The sequence below is a fragment of the Patiria miniata genome, unplaced genomic scaffold, assembly GCF_015706575.1.
Source record: "Patiria miniata isolate m_02_andy unplaced genomic scaffold, ASM1570657v1 HiC_scaffold_1, whole genome shotgun sequence".
In the NCBI taxonomy this organism is placed as follows: domain Eukaryota; kingdom Metazoa; phylum Echinodermata; class Asteroidea; order Valvatida; family Asterinidae; genus Patiria; species Patiria miniata.
The window spans coordinates 25,839,359-25,858,853 of NW_024037047.1; the positions used below are offsets into that span (position 1 = coordinate 25,839,359).

Sequence of the window (19,495 nt, forward strand, 5' to 3'; positions counted from 1 at the left end):
TCTTCAATGTCCAGCTTGTAAACCTTTATTGTCCCCCTGCACGTCCTTCCACCTGCAAACTTGGAATGGGCTGAAAAGCACTGCTGTTACATAATAGACTGTGTATTAAAAACCAATGAAGCGAGACCAATGAAATTTTCACAGAAGTTACAAAATTAAATGGGCTTTCTTAATCTGAACCCTAAATTGAGAATAATACTTGATTTTGGAATTAATTAAGCAGTCTATTAGAGGGACATTTTTTTGGGGGACACGCTGTACAGCATTCAATAAGCTAAAAGTTCATCAGGTTTAGTTGTTAAGCACCCTTTTTACATTTTGAGCACCTTTGTTGCTACAAACGAAACAAAAAAAATGCACAAACAACAAATGATCTACTCTACCTTTAAATGATACTGACAAGGGGCAAAATACCCAACAGTGAAAGTAAATTACGCTGACACAAAAATTCCCTCAACAGTTGAGATAGACTTACATCGCATTTGGTATCATGCTCCGACACGTACAGCTGCCTAATGTTGGTCTCCACGTCTCGGTAGAAAGCTGTCTCCCAGAACCGAAGGCTCGCCCAGACTGGGTGGTCCTGGGTGCAGCTGTAGGCAAACTGAATCACCCCTGTGCATAGTTTCTGTGGATGGAATATAACGGGTTAAACTGGGTGTCCCTGGGGACAGCAATGGGCAAACTAAATAGGTGCTTTAGATAGAATATAAGGAATTGGGTTAGATTGGGTGGTTCTGGGTACAGTTATAGGCAAACTGAATCAGCCTTGTGCATTGTTTCTAGCGATAGAATATAAGGGATTGGGTTAAACTGGGTGGTTCTGGGTACAGTTATAGGCAAACTGAATCAGCCTTGTGCATTGTTTCTAGCGACTGAATATAAGGGATTGGGTTAAACTGGGTGGTTCTGGGTACAGTTAAAGAAAAACTGAATCAGCCTTGTGCATTGTTTCTAGAGATAGAATATAAGGGATTGGGTTAAACTGGGTGGTCCTGGGTACAGTTATAGGCAAACTGAATCAGCCTTGTGCATTGTTTCTAGAGATAGAATATAAGGGATTGGGTTAAACTGGGTGGTTCTGGGTACAGTTATAGGCAAACTGAATCAGCGTTGTGCATTATTTCTACAGATAGAATATAAGGGATTGGGTCAAACTGGGTGGTTCTGGGTACAGTTATAGGCAAACTGAATCAGCCTTGTGCATTGTTTCTAGAGATAGAATATAAGGGATTGGGTCAAACTGGGTGGTTCTGGGTACAGTTATAGGCAAACTGAATCAGCCTTGTGCATTATTTTTACAGATAGAATATAAGGGATTGGGTTAAACTGGGTGGTCCTGGGTACAGTTATAGACAAACTGAATCACCCCTGTGCAGGGTGATCTCACGCATGCAATGCATGGCCGAACCAAACGAAGCAAGTGCCCCAGACTGGTATACGGGCCATGACTTATAAATGCCTTGAAAGAATAGTCACCGATTACAAAGCCAGAGAGTTGAATTTTGAGGAATGGAAACTTGCAATGAATACTAAAAGTATAAGTGAGCTTACTCTGTAGAAGTTAGATAACAGCGGCAGGATGGCCATGGGTAGACTGTACTCCTCACTCGATGAGTCCTCCTAGTCAACAAAGAGAGAGACAAATAATGATGAAAAGGGTAAAGGTCACCCAAAATAAAGGTCAAAGGTCATTTCCAAACTGGGCACGTGTGGTATAATGGTCGAGCATAGGATTCATGAATGTGAGATTGTGGGTTCCAGCCCCACCCTGGGTATGCGTGTTGTGCCCTTGAGTAAGGTGGTTTACCTCAATTACTCCTCTCAACTCAGGTGTTAAATGGGTACCGGCATTATTCAATGCTAGGAAGGTAACAGACTTGCTGTGGAGGAGGTGTGGCGAACATAGGTTCCTCCCCCTTTACCTTCACCTTTGAACTCAAGGTCAAAGGTCAGGAGAACACTGTTTACCTGTAATGCACAATTGATGAGCCTGACTACCATGTCAAACTGCTGCTGCTCCAGTAGCGACCGGTTCTCCTGAACGTAGACCGTCAGCTGCCTGAACAAGGCCAGTCTGGTAACACGGCTCTTCAAGGAGCGCAGTACTGCGGGAAAAAGCTGTAACGAAAAACAGGGCACCAGTCCATGTCAAATAAATTAGTAATGCCATCCATATCCACCAACGGCTTTCTTTTTTTTGACACGAATTACTGCATGAAACCACATTCTAAAGCAAGTTCGGACGAGAACTATCATGGTTCTCTATACAGGGTGGTGCAAAAAGAAGGAAGCCCACTTTTGACAGCAATTTTCACCTACTTGTTAAGTACATTTCAAATTTTAATTCAATGTTATTAAAATATTGACCTTTAAACATAAGTGACGAAAAAATGATTGCAAATGCCCATTTGGTCTCTGGTATATGGTAGTTTAAAAATGTCATGTGCCAAACCTGTTTGTCCACGGACGGCTTTATTCCGTCCGCTTCACTGATCTCCAAAGCTTGATATTACACGTGGACAATAGTGATTTAGGTGACGTGTATTCAAATTAGTATAATAACACTACAAGTATTCTTGCGATTTTTTTTACCATAGATAGTTGAATAACTATACTGCACTACATTATAAAAAAAAACAGTTCAAATAAGATTCCATCGTTTAAGATATTGTTTTTTTTTTTTTTTTTCTTGAGTTCAATTTCCTGACCTTCTTGGCGTCTAGGATCCTGTTGTCAAAGATGTGCCCGAGACAGGTCCGGAGCACCTCCAGCCTGCGCGCGCTGTTGTTGATCACGTTCATGCGATTCTCAAAGCTGCTGATCTTGGGCCCCGCCGGCACGTTCTGGGGCTTCTGCTGGCGGACTTTGCTGGCCTTCTGGTTCAAGCTCTGCACGATCTGAGAGATCAAATCGATCGCAAATTGATCCGATGTGATTAAATTGGATTGAAAATAAAATATATTTTCCAAGTACACGTATCTCCGTTTAACCTCAGCAGGATTTTTATTCTGGGTGGGGAAATTTATAAACCAACAAAATGAAGAGGGTCTGATGTTCCAGTCTTAACAAGATCTTCTTCAGAGACAATTTACAGTGGTACAGTTGTACAGTGGAACGCCGCTATACCAAACACCGCTATCCTGAACATTCGGCTATACTGAACATCGTCCTTGGCTCCCGATTTTTGTGTACAAAACCAACTGAACATTGTTGTAGAAAACCGTCAACAGAAGAGCGACAAGTGGCTATTATTTCCCCAAGGAATAGAAGGGGAAAGCCACCCATCGATGTAGGTACATGTAGTAAGCTCAAACCTGTGTAAAAATTTACATAATTCAATAGTCAGCACGTGTTCGAAGTTGTCTTTCAGTAACTACCAGAGCATGCAGGGTGAAGTTATGAAGGGCGCCATTTATTGAAAATGTGAGTACCGGAGCACCGGCAGCTTCAAATCGTTATACCGAACGATCGCAATTATGAATATTTTCTGTGGTTCCCGCGATGTTCATTATAGCGGCGTTCCACTGTACAAGAAACAAGCAAGTAGGAGACACACAAGCATGCATGGGTGGAAGGAGAAACAAATCTCTCCCACTGGTCTTCCCAAGCTCCCCCTTTCTTACTGTTGAGGGGAAACTCGTACATGGAGTCAATTACATTATGAGAAAAAGCCGTTATTAATTTTGTCCACGACTCACTGCTTTACTGAGGCCGTCTTCGATGACCTCCCCGACCAACTCCTCCTTGAGATGAGGGAACGGCATCTGGTTGATGCGCGTGTGAGCGCCCTCTGTCGGCCGGGGTATCTTCTCCAGGTACGTGGCCTTAGCAGGGTTTTCCTGTCAAAGAAAAACCATCAAAATAATGTCAAAACTGCGTATGAAATTCATAGAGGTGGGAAGAAAACTCCTGAAAGACATTTCAGGTAGGGACTGAAAACCCAGTATGTACATGTATGACGGCCTGTGCATCACAGAAGTTGTGTACATGTGAATACACCTTTATCGTGCTGCCGCCATTTCAGTCAAGTTCCCTGTGTCCAATATCGGTACTGAATGAAAATGGTTTTTGTGCAAAAAAGGAACCAGACTATTTTTCCTTCCAGCCTTGCTTTGGTTACACTGACTTGAATGGGAAAAAAAATCAAGATGGCCGCAAAATGATAATGGTCTATTCCTCGCATCGCATAAGTTACCTACTGTTTTGTGGCTGCTGCACACCAGAAACCAGAGCCTTTTTTTTTGGCTTAATGGTATTCCACACTGTTTCTTATCACCCACCATCCCCAATGCCCCACCCCTGATGTGATTTCCCCATTCATCCACATACCCATTCATGACCCCCTCAAGTTATTCCCCAAATGTGTTTTCCCTGCCCATTCAAACGTGAGGTGGCCGACCTCCCTACTTTCAGTGACCACCTCGCTCAATTTTTGCCAATATCACCACCTCGCTGTGAAGATTGGCAACAAAGGAAATACTAATTGAAAACTTTTTATTTTGTGTTATTTATGAGCGTTTTTCTTGACTTCTATGCATCAAGAACTCACAATTTTAATGTGTAGACGGAATCATCGTGCATTTTTGTGAGCAGTACATTCTTTTCTGTTGGCCAGACTGCGTAAATTTTGTTTCAATCATCAATTTGAACTTTTACCACCTCGCTCAGTTCATTAGCCAGGGGAAACACTGCCCCAAATCACCCCATCCCTCCCTCCTTTTTTACAGTCACTCACATTGATGTAGAGATATTCCCCTACGTCCCGGATGTTCTTCAAGGCCCTGTCTGAGTTGCCTTCTTCTTGAGTCATTGTGTCTGAGATGCTGGCCACCAACTACATGACAAAAATGCAAACAAGTGACAAAAAACACCATGACTGTTGTATAAATAACTAGGTAGAAAACCCTTGAACATTGCAACCATATCTGCACTTCAAAAAACTAAATGTACAAATCATTATGTAAAGTATACCTGCAGTATGGCCCCCCAAAATGCTGTTACTATATACATGTACATGTAAATATGCACCATGTAGTAATAATTTGATTTCACTTCATAAATATCAAAATACATTTTCGTAGATGCTGGAAAAACCAAGAAAAACAATCATGTTCTTGTAGACTGGTTCCCTGACCCCACTTAAGATGAAACAGAGCAATTTATAGACATCGGGGAATTGTAAGGTTAGGGAACCAGTCTAGCTGGCTTGTACCTGTTCATAGGCGTGTAATCAATTGCAAACAAAATGCGGACTAACTAAATTATGACAACTAAATGACTAACTAAATTATTAAAAAAATTATGACTAACTAAATTATTAAAAAAGCCATTTTTTTCCAACAAACGTTGGAAATTGATACAAAAATACCACTTTTCTTGAAAACGTCAGCACACCAGGAGCCATGATTTTACAGGATGCTTTAGACTGTCATTCACTAACAGTCCAGTAAGGTATTTCATAATAGTTTGGTAGTTTTGTTTTTTTGATGTTTGCAAAGGTTGTAGGCTATACTTCCTTTAAACTAATAGTCAATATTATCAATCTCTCAATACAATTCTGTGCAAGTGGGCAACCTTTGAGCGATAGGCATCTGATTAAAAGTAACAAGTCTGAAACCTTCATTCCTTTACTGCTGCCAAAGCAAGGCATTCAGTCTGGGAACCAAACTAAAGGACAATCACATGTATGGGCTCTGTGCGCCAACGAAAGAGGGCGCCCTTTTACCTAGCAACGACTACCCATGGGTGGGACATTTAGCTGGTTGACGCGCACCGTTCTTTGTGTGTGACGCACGTACACCAGGGGATTGGCACTATGTACACGCAGTAGTACATGGTACGGCCGCGCGTCGCGGCAAAATTACAGTCAGGAAAGATGGCGTCGGTCCGTCACCCCCAACTGTGCTTTCTTTGCCGGTGAGGGGGTACTTGTGAACGGAGCGGATACTGTGACAAGTACTACTCACAATCCTGAATCCAGAGTTAGTGTTCAGAGAGAACTAAAGCTATAGTAAATTAACTGACGCAATGGGATGTCGAAAAAAAAAATTGCATATTGGCTCGTAAATATTACGAGTAATAAACAAACTTTACTTAACAAACGATGGTCCAAAATCAGTGCATAAATTCAATCATTCATCATGCGGTAAAATTGGCCATTAAAGATCATTTAACTTGTTACAAGTAAATCAAATCTAGTGAAGAAATTGGACAATTTCTAATTTTGTTGACAAGTTGTAAAGGAACTGCTTCGCTCACCTTGTCAAATATATCGCATACCCTGTAGGGTGGCCCCTTCTCATTGACAAACGTATTGAAACTCATGCTGTCCAGCACCTTGCTAAGGAACTCCTCACCGACCAACGATCGCTCAAACAGGAACAAACCCTGGAAAAGAAAAGGAAAAGTAAACAGTGGCCTAGTCAATATTGTTACAATTGGAAATAAGGCCGTGGTAGTTGTGGATTGCCGAGGCAAAAAGCTACAAAAATGGATTGAATATCTTGTGAATTATGCTGAATGGTGAATTATGCTGAATTCACGTACACATATTATGATGTTGAAAAAGGACATGCTTATATTTCCAAACGTCGCAAAAAGTGGAATGCAGCATTCAAATAGTGAACCACAACGTTTGAAAAAACTGTGAACCATGGTGGTGGACAAAAGGTCAACCAGGTGAACCACGAAGTTACAAAAATGAATCACATAACTGCCTAAGTCGGGAACTTTTCCTTAACCCTAACCGCCCTGAGTCCTTCAAAATCCTCTTTCCAAAAGTGGAGGAATTTGGAGGATTGAGGTTACATGGCAAAAGTGCGTTACTGATTTCGTAGGATGCACTTTGTCAAGGTCTTGGGACGGACATCATGTTGTTTTTGTTCAGCCATGCATAAATATAGGCCTGGAGTATGCTTGAAATCCTCCGTACTGCTCCAGGATGTCACTGGCCAAGCCTCAACATATTGACAGTCACTGCCGCAGGATTTTGCAGGATTCAGGCAGTGGTTACCCCTTGAATGAATGAATGAAGGCATTTGCAGGATTAAGGCTATACGCTATTTTCTATGAGGCCAATTGGAGGATTTTGTAGGATTGAGGCTACATCCTATCAAGAACACCAACCTGTTTAACCAATATGGCTTCAAATGGCTCTCTTCTGTGGTTCTCTGTACCCTATCCAGTCTTTATATAGAGATCAGTGGTTTAATCCCACTTGCATTCCAAAAAATCGCCAAACCTGAACCAAACCATTGTTCCGTATAACAACCCCGATTTCAACGACTACAAAACCATGCTGCACGCCTTTTATTTACCGTTGGCAGGCGTGAATCGGCTTCTCCACTACTTAACCAACTTCACTGGCTTCCCATCCGGCAAAGAATTGAATTCAAGATAGCCCTCCTCATCTTCAAATGTCTCCATCACACAGCTCCTCCGTACCTTAACCGCCTCATCCAGCTCAACGTATTTGGCCAACCTGGTCTTCGTTCCAGTAACGATGGTACACTATTGTCGGTGCAGAGATCCAAAAACACCTCCACTGACCGTGCCTTCGTTATTGCCGGCCCTAAGCTCTGGAACACCATACCCTCAAGCATCAGATCACAGGAGACTATTTCATTACTCAGACAACAATTAAAAGCTCACCTGTTTCCAATTTCATGTCTGTTTTCATTATCTTGTGTTGCGTTAGCGCCATGATCTGGATGGAATGGCGCTTCATAAATCCTGTTATTATTATTATAATTATCATTTGAGGGTTGACTAATATTTACCTTGTTGAATGTGATGACGGGTTCCGGGTGTATCCTGATGAGCGTCAGGCAGGACCGGTAACCCATGAGCAGCTCGGCCTGTAGTCTCAGGAAGATGGCTCGGATCTCCTTGTCTGTCATCTCCACTCGCTGGTTGGTCTCCAGGGGTTTTGGGAAGGCCAGATCTGCCGCCTTCAACTCCGGGTTGAGAATCTAGGTATGAACAAGAGGGGGTAAAAACCACTAAGATGATTTGACTCTGAAGCACAGGAAAGCAACACACAAACAAACTTACTTTTCAGAACTAAATATCTTCTAAGCAGTAGTTATTACCACACGGTGTTACCGCAAACCGAAACGATACCAAACAAACAAACAAATAAAAAACCTAAAACAAAGGCTTTTCCTAACTTTTGATATACATGTAATGCTTGACTGAACTGTTTTTAGTTTTGAAGTTGAATTTAAAGATGTTGTAATGTTCCATACTAAACATGTATTCTGAAAAAATAACCCCAAAAGGATAATTGTACGCTTGTCGAACACGCAAGGAGACAGGCGCATGACGCCTGCATTTTAATAACAAGTAGAATGGGCCTTCGTGTAACTATTACGCGAACACGTAACATCGCGTAACATCACGTCAGTGATTTTATCCCGAATGAGCTTTGACCTGGACTACTTTATCAAGGTACCAAACTGGCTTATTCAGGCCAGTACGATCGGTCTATTGCCCTTAACAATTCTTATCACTTGGGGCCTGTCTCAATTCATACTTGGGACAAGTTGCGGTCAAGTTGCAGACATTGTATCTGGTATAAGTTGCAGGATTCTGAACAACTTCTCGCAATCTCCTCGCAATGAAGTTATCAGTATTGGTGAGTCAAGTACTTGCTCATGAAAATTTGTCCCAAATTCATCAACGGGTATAAATTGAGACTGGCCCTTACCAATGTCAGATGATCTTGCGTGCGTTGGAAGATGTCTTCCCGTGGCATGTACAGGGTGATGCATTCAGGGACGCTGATACTTCCTCCGTCTAAGTCAGCAATGATGATATCCAGCTAAGAAAAAAAATTAAAATTGAAATTTTGACAATTCTTTTAATCAACGTCTTATATACACCGGGTTCCCTGAGCAGTTATTTGCAATGTTAAGTCTTTAACCCTAACTCCCTAGCGTGATTTACTAGGAACTATACCCATCCTGGCAAATTCCAAAACCATATGGGAAACTGCACACACAAATATTTCTGACTTTGATTCTGGAGGTGTGCCCACCCAATGTAAAAGACTGTCAGTTTAGGGGTACTGTACCCATCCTGACAGACTCCAGCAAAACATGCCATTGGGGATTGATGGGTTGAGTTCTGTTAGGGTTAAGTGAAGTGTTTGTAATGCATAAAAAACATACATGTATAAAGAAGACACTTTCTTTTCGAAAGGTAATATGAAAGCCACAGAAAATACATTCAATCCTGAACAAAAATCACAAATTCACAATCAAAACTGGGATTTTTACCTTCTTTTGTAACAGTCCACAAAGTTCATGCTCATTTACATAAGTATGTTAAAGCAAACTTCAATCCTTAACCATAACCCCCTAGGGTTATCTGGCTAGAGACCCGGCTAAACCCTAGTCTGTGATATGTGAGCAGATTCAATGATTAATTATGCAAAACAAGGCTGCATCTTGACCTTGAGATTCTGACCATTCAGCGAGCGCCTTTTATCGGGTCTTCCGTAACCCGTTGTTGTATTACAAAAACATGGTAGCCAAATTGACCACTCAACAGCTCAGTCCACAATTTCTTAAGTTGACTCCGATTGGCTGGCACGCGGGGTCTCATAGAATTTGCATTTGTCGTGTGGCTCTGCTCATGTGAGTATCTGATACTCAGACGAGCTAAACCCATCAATACGCAACATTTGTCAAACTTACCCTCCTGCTGTCTGAATATTCACAGACAGTCATAAAATCAGTCCTGTTCCCCTAGCATGCCTTTTACACAAACTAGTCACCAACAGTCAGATCAAATTTTTTGTTTAATAAACACTGTGACTAGTCAAATCGCATCAACAGACAAAAGCATTGTAGGCACAGCTGGCTTATCAATCACCTACATTTGTACAGTCTAGTCACAATCGACCTATCGCCGTTTGCGAGTTAGCCACGCCCCTTAGACAACCCTATGGAATTTTTGTATGCTAAGTTTTGTTTGTCTCAGATGTTGCGCGTCCTGCGTCCATTTGTATATCATGTAATTGGACAATATTTCACAAGCTGCGTTGACGCAATTCTAAAGTGATTCTACCGCGATAGGTCAATTACAGTAACAGTTACAGCCAGTCAATCCTGTTTTGCGTTGGCAGGGAGCTCTTACACATGTACAGTTAGTCACTTGGTCATTGGTGACTGCTGGGGTGGTTTTGGTGAATTTGCCAGCCAGAGACATGAGAGAGGGACAGATTTATAGCAACATTGGTGAGATATTTTCCCACATAAGCGCAGCTAAACACTCGCACTCAGAAGCGTTTCCCTTACGGATCGATCTATAAATTTGGGGTCCACTTTTTTCCTGTTCCTGTTACATCTGACATTTACAGTATGATTTTGATAATTCTAATGCACTCCTTAATAACCCTAATCCTGCCAGAAGCAACACAGTGCATCAGGTGGAAAAGAATTGGTGCAATTTGTTGCATCCAGCTACCAACACCAGTGCATGAACGGCCGCATCTGAGACACTGAGAGCTAGTCCCATAGAAACAATGCCACAGTTGTATCCTGCTGCGTGCGGTGACCACAGACTCCGAGGCAGTTTCCCCTGATGGATCTTGCTACATAATGGGCAGGCTCGTCACTTAGACAAGTGTTGCATGTTGCTGTGTTTGGCAGGGTTTCTAGCCAAAATACCCTGGAGGGTTAGGGTTAATTAATGTAGTCGTCTTCCAAGAGTGATTATCCATGACTGACTTACCAACCCAACAAATTTTTAAAAAAATAAGCAAATTATGGTAAAACTTGTGCATTTGTTTGTAAGTGTCTCACCAGTTCTGCCATCTCGGTTTTCATGGAGGAGTGGACACCCATGATGAAGGGTGTTGGAGTACTAAGCACCTCCATCAAGGCAGCAGGAAGGATGGGGATGTACACATAACTGAAAGAAGGAACAGAGAAAGGGGAAAAAAGAGAAAGACCGTCAAAATAAAATTTTAAAAATCTGTTTACAAATTTTCAGAAATGTTTAAAGGTTATGTACAAAAGTACATTTACTTTTGCTCTAATATTTTCAGAAATGGATGGATTTGGGGGTTACTTTATAGCAAATATGTGATGCAATCAAGCTAAATGAGTCGTTTGTCGGGAATTTTTATTTGGAGATACAGGCCAAAATAGGGCCACTTCATCACATCACTTCATCACATCACTTCATCACATCTCATGGTGTTCCAACTTCCATAATTTTTGAACTAAAGATGGTATCAGCATGCGGTTTTCACAGCAGTAATGCTGAGATTGTGCTCTTTTCAAATTTGTAATACTAAAAATTTGACCAGGGTCGACAAATGACTCATGTACATGTAGCTTGATCGCATCACATATTGTTACACTGACCTGTTTACATTTATCTAAAATGTTGTGTTCATAGATGCTGGAAAAACCAAGAGAAAAGAAATGCTGTTCTTGTAGTCTGGTTCCTGACCCTACTTCAGACAAAACGGAGTGATTTATAGATGTCGGGGAATTGTCAGGTCAGGGAACCAGACTAGCTGGCTTGCACCTGTTCACGGATGTGTAACCGATTGCAAACAAAAATGTGCACTAACTACATTTGGAAAATGAGGGCAGTACTGGTATTTGAAAAAAGTCATTTTTTTTTTTTTCAATTATGGACGCCGACCATTGTCGGCAATTGATACAAAAAATCCACTTCTCTTAAAAAATGACAGCGCACCAGGTGCCATGATTTCACAGGATGCTTGAGACTATTATTCACTTACAGTCAAGTAAGATATTTCATAATAATTTCGTAGTTTTGTTGTTTGATGTTTGCAAATGTTGTCTATTACTTTTAAACGAAACTCGCACTACAAATGTATAAAAAAGTGACAATGTGTTTACTCGATCTGCCCTCAAAGTTACACACGTGCACTTTACAAACAATCAAGGATTCCTTTTACCAACTTAATTAACAAAGCATTAGAAGCGCCGTGGTACTTAATCACATTCCGGGCAGTTAATATGTTTACAATGACTGTGGGTTGTCTATTGTGTCAGTTATATACAATGTACATGTATGCTGTTTTCAACAGGCGCAAGAGTAGCAGCTTTTGTGAAGTGGCTCAACGTTCAAACGTTTAAAGGGAATATACACGTACATCATTTGCTTTTGCTGTAATTTTCAAAAATAGATGGAATTGGGGGGTTGGAAATATATAGCAAATATAGTTACACTGACTTTTTTGAGGTTTTGGGTTCGAAAATGCTATAAAAACCAAGAAAAACAATTCTTTTCCTGTAGTCTGGCTCCCTGACTCCATATAAGAAGAAACAGAGCAGTTTACATACATTGGGGAATTGTAAGGTCAGGGAACCAGTCTAGCTGGCTTGTACCCGTTCATAGGTGTGTAATCCATTGCAAACAAGTGCGATGGTCAATTGGGGCCAGTATTTTTTTAAAAAGCCAGTTTTTTCCAACGCTGGTCGGCCGACCAGCGTTGGAAATTGATACAAAAATACCACTTTTCTTGAAAACGACAGTACACCAGGTGCCATGATTTTACAGGATGCTTTACACTGTCATTCACTAACAGTCCAGCAAGGTATTTCAAAATGATTTGGTAGTTTTATTTTTTGATGTTTGCAAATGTTGTACTTTCCCTTTAAACGCTGCTTAATAGTTTTGATAAACTGTTACAAAATTTAAAGTCCCATCCTTAGCAAAAACACTACGACAAATGCGTGGAAGGAAATTCTGAAAAGGTGAGCGAAGGATTGGTTATTAAAACTTCTCCTGGCTGCATCATTTATTGTTGTCATTTGATTAAAAAAATTGAGTCAACTCAAGTCAATGAGTCGACTCGACTTGAGTCCGACTCAAATCGTAACTTAAAAATATAGAAAGTTATCAAAACCTTATCTCAGGCAATAGCCTACAACTGGGAATTTAAGAAAAACAGGGAAACCCTAAACCATACAAAGACTTTGTGCAGTATTTTGCCATTTGTTGTGGCATTCATGAGAAGTTAAAAAAAAAGGAAATCAGTGGATCTGAGGAAAAGTTGCAGGCCCGCTAACTAAAAAGGAAACGATTGATAGATGCTGACTAACATGCATTGTTCTCTCATCGAAACTTCAGCAGGTTTAGCTTCTGAAACTATACTATTGATTTTGAGTGCACTACTTTCTGAAGTTGAAATTAAAAAAAATTATGTAAATCGAGGTGTGACCTGTCATCACGAAATGAGCTTAAAGTCGGAAATTGTCACGTAGCAGTACAGCGAGCAAAGCCAAAAGCTGAAGGATGTCAATTTTTTGGTTTTTAGGAAAACCATGATATCTGCAAGCCCTGTTTTACAGGTAACTTTCTCCAATGGTTTGTTCTGCTAAACATCTTTAAAACCTCTTTCATCCTGTTTTGATGAGTTGACTGTGCATTTGATGTAACACAACTGCAAGATTTTTTAATGCCATTTCTCAAGGATCAATTTTCCACTTGAAGTAAGTTGGTGGATACCGGTACTTCCCTTACTAAACTCAGTGCCCCTGAACATTATATACCATTGGAAAGCTCTTGTTCTGCAGAATCCAGATAAAAAAATATCTCAATTCTTGAAGAAGTCTGACTTTAAGCTCATTTTGTGAGAACAGGCTACGAATGGGTCCAACTTGGCCTTTGATCCTTCCTTCACATAGATTAAATAACGGCCCAAGTTGTCAATATCTAGAATAAATATATATCTCACAATACTTTAGGAATGGTTCCTCACCATAGAGATATATTAAATTACTAGAGCGCTTACTCGATGTACAAAGTGATGCCTGCTGGCCGCATCCATATTTGTGCACAAACCCATAAAAAACTCAAAATTTTGGACGGCTTTTGTATGGCTACCGGTATTTGCATATCTGCATTTGTATTCTATACAGGTACGTTATCGAAGCCGATACACCCAAAACCGAAACGCACAATCAGAAAATGAGCTTGTCATTTTGCCCTGTGCAAACGATGCAAACGTGTGCACATATCCGCCGCAGATGATTTTTGACGTGTCTTTTTTTAACCATCATGACACACTTTAGTTGTTTGCATATCTTGTTTTTGCGTGTTGCATTTAGAGTACACTTTCAAAATTCGCTCCATCTAATTTCATTATGTTCTACAAACACGCACATGAATTCAAAAATATCTGCACCCAGGACGGCTTTGAAGTATCTCTACGCGTAAGAATGAATAGTTAGCGCTCTGGTGATTCTATGTTCCTCACACATACATGTATCATCTAAAAACTGCTTAGGCTCTAAACCAAATCAAATTTCTCACAATGTTTTGATGAATAAGCCATTTGCAAGTTAAATTTGAATAAAATCTGGAACGCTGACTTAATCCAATGCTTTGCACGTTTTAACTTTGCATTCTCCCGAACAAAGAGACTGTTACTATATGACGTGATTCGGGGCAAGCCTTATGCTAGCAACCCTCAGCTCCGGCATGGTCTGGTGTCTTTGTGCCATTCTCACCCATTGTGAACAATGTCTTGGTGCTGAGCGTCTCTTACGTAACTATGCAAGAGCTTGCCGCAAATCATGTGATGTGGCAACAGTGTCTTTGGTCTTGAGAATTCAAAGTTAAAATGTGCCAAGCATTCTGAGCAAGTCAGTGTACCAGATGTTTTGGCTTATTGTTTTAACTCACCTATATTTCAGTGGGTAGAGTAGGGACAGCAGGGCGGTGCAGGCCTCCGTTAGCCTGGTGTAGCTGCTTGAATGAAAGAGGATCTTGTTGTCTGTGATGGCCGCGCTGTATAGGCACATTACATTGCGAATACCTAGAGGAAGAACAACAGCCAAAGTGTGACAAATGTGGATACGTGGAAGAAATTTTTTTTTCTAAACCCGTTACAAAAAAACCTGAAAATAACTACATCACAAATCAAATTAGGTTTTGCCCTTCACCGACGTTTAAACACTGTATACTCAGTGTGTTACCTCCCGAGTGAAAAAAATCACTCGGGTGAAACTACATCACACAAAACAATTGCAAATGCATTGAATTTTAATATTAAAAGCAATGAAAAACACAAAATTAAAAAGCAATGAGGGTTTTTTGCTTACGTGTTATGCCTGTCATTCTGGGGGATTTTGGGCCACTTTGCTAAAACTGTTCCCATCATGCTATTTTGTGTTTTTTTCCCCCATTTTTACATGACTTTACTTGACAGGTAAGTGTCTACTTAGAGTTACATGTACAATGAATAGATGGAGACTATGTGATTTCATGAATTCCTAATCAAACAAATAATACATAAAAACATAAACAATATGAAAATTTAAACAGTGATAGTAATAAATGTAATCAGGTGGCGGCAAATTATGGGGGGGGGGTTGACTGCGGTGAGAAAGTCATTACATACAGCGAACAGAGGCGTAACAACTCAAGTCAATGAGTCAACTCAAGTCAATGAGTCGACTCGACTTGAGTCCGACTCAAATCGTAACTTTTGGCAACTCGAATCAAGTCCCGATGGGTAACTGACTCGACTCAAACCCACTGCGAGCAAATGACTCGACTTGACTCGACCTTCTTGACCTAATGACTTGACTTGACTCAAGTCACTTTCTTAAAATGACTCGACTCGACTTGAGTCACAAAATTCGGTGACTCTTTGCAACTTTGACAGAGACAAAAGCCTGTTAAGAATTAACCAAGATTTGCTAATATAGTAAGACAGTACATAAGGGAAAGGAAAAATTTTCAACTACAACTGGTTTTCAACTACAAGTCATTAACATTATACAGATGGACACGGAGGTACCGGCAGGTGGTTAGCCAACCCCATTGTTGTAGTTAGGTCCATCACAAGCCCCACTGCAAGTCCCTGCAAGTCCATCACAGGTCCTTCAGTCTCAAGTCAAGTCACTAGCTATTCAAATGAGCTGTTACAAAAGCATTCCTTTGTCATTGTTCATCCAGTTACTTGGGACTAGACTTGTGAAAGGACTTGTGACTGACGTTATGAAAGGACTTGTGAATGGACTTGTGACTGGACTTGTGACTTGACTGGTGACTGGACTAGTGACTGGACTTGTGATGGACTTGTGACTGGACTTGTGACTGGACTTGTGACTGGACTTGTGACTGGAATTGTGACTGGAATTGTGAAAGGACTTGTGACTGACGTTATGAAAGGACTTGTGACTGGACTTGTGACTGGACTTGTGACTGGACTTGTGACTGGACTAGTGACTGGACTTGTGACTGGACTAGTGACTGGACTAGTGACTGGACTTGTGACTGGACTTGTGACTGGACTTGTGACTGGACTTGTGACTGGACTAGTGACTGGACTTGTGACTGGACTAGTGACTGGACTTGTGATGGACTTGTGACTGAACTTGTGACTGGACTTGTGGCTGGAATTGTGACTGGACTTGTGACTGGACTTGTGACTGGACTTGTGACTGGACTTGTGACTGGACTTGTGACTGGACTTGTGACTGGACTTGTGACTGGACTTGTGACTGGAATTGTGACTGGACTAGTGACTGGACTTGTGACTGGACTTGTGACTGGACTTGTGACTGGACTTGTGGCTGGAATTGTGACTGGACTTGTGACTGGACTTGTGACTGGACTTGTGGCTGGAATTGTGAAAGGACTTGTGACTGGACTTGTGATTGGACTAGTGACTGGACTTGTGATGGACTAGTGACTGGACTTGTGATGGACTTGTGACTGAACTTGTGACTGGACTTGTGGCTGGAATTGTGACTGGACTTGTGAAAGGAATTGTGACTGGACTTGTGACTGGACTTGTGACTGGACTTGTGGCTGGAATTGTGAAAGGACTTGTGACTGGACTTGTGATTGGACTAGTGGCTGGACTTGTGATGGACTAGTGACTGGACTTGTGATGGACTTGTGACTGAACTTGTGACTGGACTTGTGACTGGACTTGTGGCTGGAATTGTGAAAGGACTTGTGACTGGACTTGTGATGGACTTGTGACTGGACTTGTGAAAGGACTTGTGACTGGACTTGTGGCTGGAATTGTGACTGGACTTGTGACTGAACTTGTGACTGGACTTGTGACTGGACTTGTGACTGGACTTGTGGCTGAACTTGTGACTGGACTAGTGACTGGACTTGTGATGGACTTGTGACTGGACTTGTGGCTGGAATTGTGACTGGAATTGTGACTGGACTTGTGATGGACTTGTGACTGAACTTGTGACTGGACTTGTGGCTGGAATTGTGACTGGACTTGTGAAAGGAATTGTGACTGGACTTGTGAAAGGAATTGTGACTGGACTTGTGACTGGACTAGTGACTAGACTTGTGATGGACTTGTGACTGAACTTGTGACTGGACTTGTGGCTGGAATTGTGACTGGACTTGTGAAAGGAATTGTGACTGGACTTGTGACTGGACTTGTGACTGGACTTGTGGCTGGAATTGTGAAAGGACTTGTGACTGGACTTGTGATTGGACTAGTGACTGGACTTGTGATGGACTAGTGACTGGACTTGTGATGGACTTGTGACTGAACTTGTGACTGGACTTGTGACTGGACTTGTGGCTGGAATTGTGAAAGGACTTGTGACTGGACTTGTGATGGACTTGTGACTGGACTTGTGAAAGGACTTGTGACTGGACTTGTGGCTGGAATTGTGACTGGACTTGTGACTGAACTTGTGACTGGACTTGTGACTGGACTTGTGACTGGACTTGTGGCTGAACTTGTGACTGGACTAGTGACTGGACTTGTGATGGACTTGTGACTGAACTTGTGACTGGACTTGTGGCTGGAATTGTGACTGGAATTGTGACTGGACTTGTGACTGGACTTGTGACTGGACTTGTGACTGGACTTGTGACTGAACTTGTGACTGGACTAGTGACTGGACTTGTGATGGACTTGTGACTGAACTTGTGACTGGACTTGTGGCTGGAATTGTGACTGGAATTGTGACTGGACTTGTGACTGGACTTGTGACTGGACTTGTGACTGGAATTGTGACTGGACTTGTGACTGGACTAGTGACTGGACTTGTGATGGACTTGTGACTGAACTTGTGACTGGACTTGTGGCTGGAATTGTGACTGGAATTGTGACTGGAATTGTGACTGGACTTGTGATTGGACTAGTGACTGGACTTGTGATGGACTTGTGACTGAACTTGTGACTGGACTTGTGGCTGGAATTGTGACTGGAATTGTGACTGGACTTGTGACTGGACTTGTGACTGGACTTGTGACTGGACTTGTGGCTGGACTTGTGGCTGGACTTGTGACTGGACTTGTGACTGGACTTGTGACTGGACTTGTGAATGGACTTGTGACTGGACTTGTGACTGGACTTGTGACTGGACTTGTGACTGGACTTGTGACTGGACTTGTGACTGGACTTGTGACTGGACTAGTGACTGGACTTGTGACTGGACTTGTGACTGGACTTGTGACTGGACTTGTGGCTGGACTTGTGACTGGACTTGTGATGGACTTGTGACTGGACTTGTGACTGGACTTGTGACTGGACTTGTGACTGGACTTGTGACTGGACTTGTGACTGGACTTGTGACTGGACTTGTGACTGGACTTGTGACTGGACTTGTGACTGGACTTGTGACTGGACTTGTGACTGGACTTGTGACTGGACTTGTGACTGGACTTGTGACTGGACTTGTGACTGGACTTGTGACTGGACTTGTGACTGGACTTGTGACTGGACTTGTGACTGGACTTGTGACTGGACTTGTGACTGGACTTGTGACTGGACTTGTGACTGGACTTGTGACTGGACTTGTGACTGGACTTGTGACTGGACTTGTGACTGGACTTGTGACTGGACTAGTGACTGGACTTGTGACTGGACTTGTGACTGGACTTGTGACTGGACTTGTGACTGGACTTGTGACTGGACTTGTGACTGGACTTGTGACTGGACTTGTGACTGGACTTGTGACTGGACTAGTGACTGGACTAGTGACTGGACTTGTGACTGGACTTGTGACTGGACTTGTGATGGACTTGTGACTGGACTTGTGACTGGACTTGTGACTGGACTTGTGAAAGGACTTGTGACTTGACTTGTGACTGGACTTGTGAAAGGACTAGTGAAAGGACTTGTGACTGACGTTATGAAAGGACTTGTGACTGGACTTGTGGCTGGACTTGTGAAAGGTTTTGTGAAAGTACTTGTGACTGACAATATGAAAAGCCTTGTGACTGGCATATGAAAGGACTTGTTACTGACTTTATGAAAGGACTGGACTACAACACTTGCCAACCCACCCACCCCACCCCCTTCGTTGCATAGAGGTCCATGCTGTACCTAGTTGTTGCATGAGCATTGCTATCTTTGTCCCAGTAATCGGCAGCTTGTCACTGAGAGGTGGTTGTAGCGCCTGTCTGTCCCCCGCCCCGATGGAGAAACGTACCTTAGAAAAGAAACACAAAATGAAATGAGATAAGATTCAGTTGTTAACTGAATGGTTTTCAGACAATCAAA

The 19,495-nt window shown here is 42.0% G+C and overlaps 1 protein-coding gene across 13 annotated transcripts in view; it reads right to left on the reverse strand.

Moving 5' to 3' along the window:
* The window catches only part of LOC119726647 (myotubularin-related protein 13-like), a 101,958-nt gene that overhangs the window by 47,860 nt on the left and 34,603 nt on the right, over positions 1-19,495 (reverse strand). For all 13 annotated transcript variants that reach the window (XM_038198512.1, XM_038198455.1, XM_038198421.1 and 10 more), the window contains 12 exons: positions 19,319-19,424; positions 14,680-14,812; positions 10,812-10,920; positions 8,711-8,824; positions 7,782-7,973; positions 6,262-6,390; positions 4,739-4,837; positions 3,702-3,842; positions 2,712-2,900; positions 1,972-2,121; positions 1,555-1,623; positions 476-628 (listed from right to left, as the gene is read on the reverse strand). In XM_038198512.1, coding sequence (XP_038054440.1) covers positions 476-628; positions 1,555-1,623; positions 1,972-2,121; positions 2,712-2,900; positions 3,702-3,842; positions 4,739-4,837; positions 6,262-6,390; positions 7,782-7,973; positions 8,711-8,824; positions 10,812-10,920; positions 14,680-14,812; positions 19,319-19,424 — 1,584 coding nt within the window. The remainder of the gene's footprint in view (positions 1-475; positions 629-1,554; positions 1,624-1,971; positions 2,122-2,711; positions 2,901-3,701; positions 3,843-4,738; positions 4,838-6,261; positions 6,391-7,781; positions 7,974-8,710; positions 8,825-10,811; positions 10,921-14,679; positions 14,813-19,318; positions 19,425-19,495) is intronic.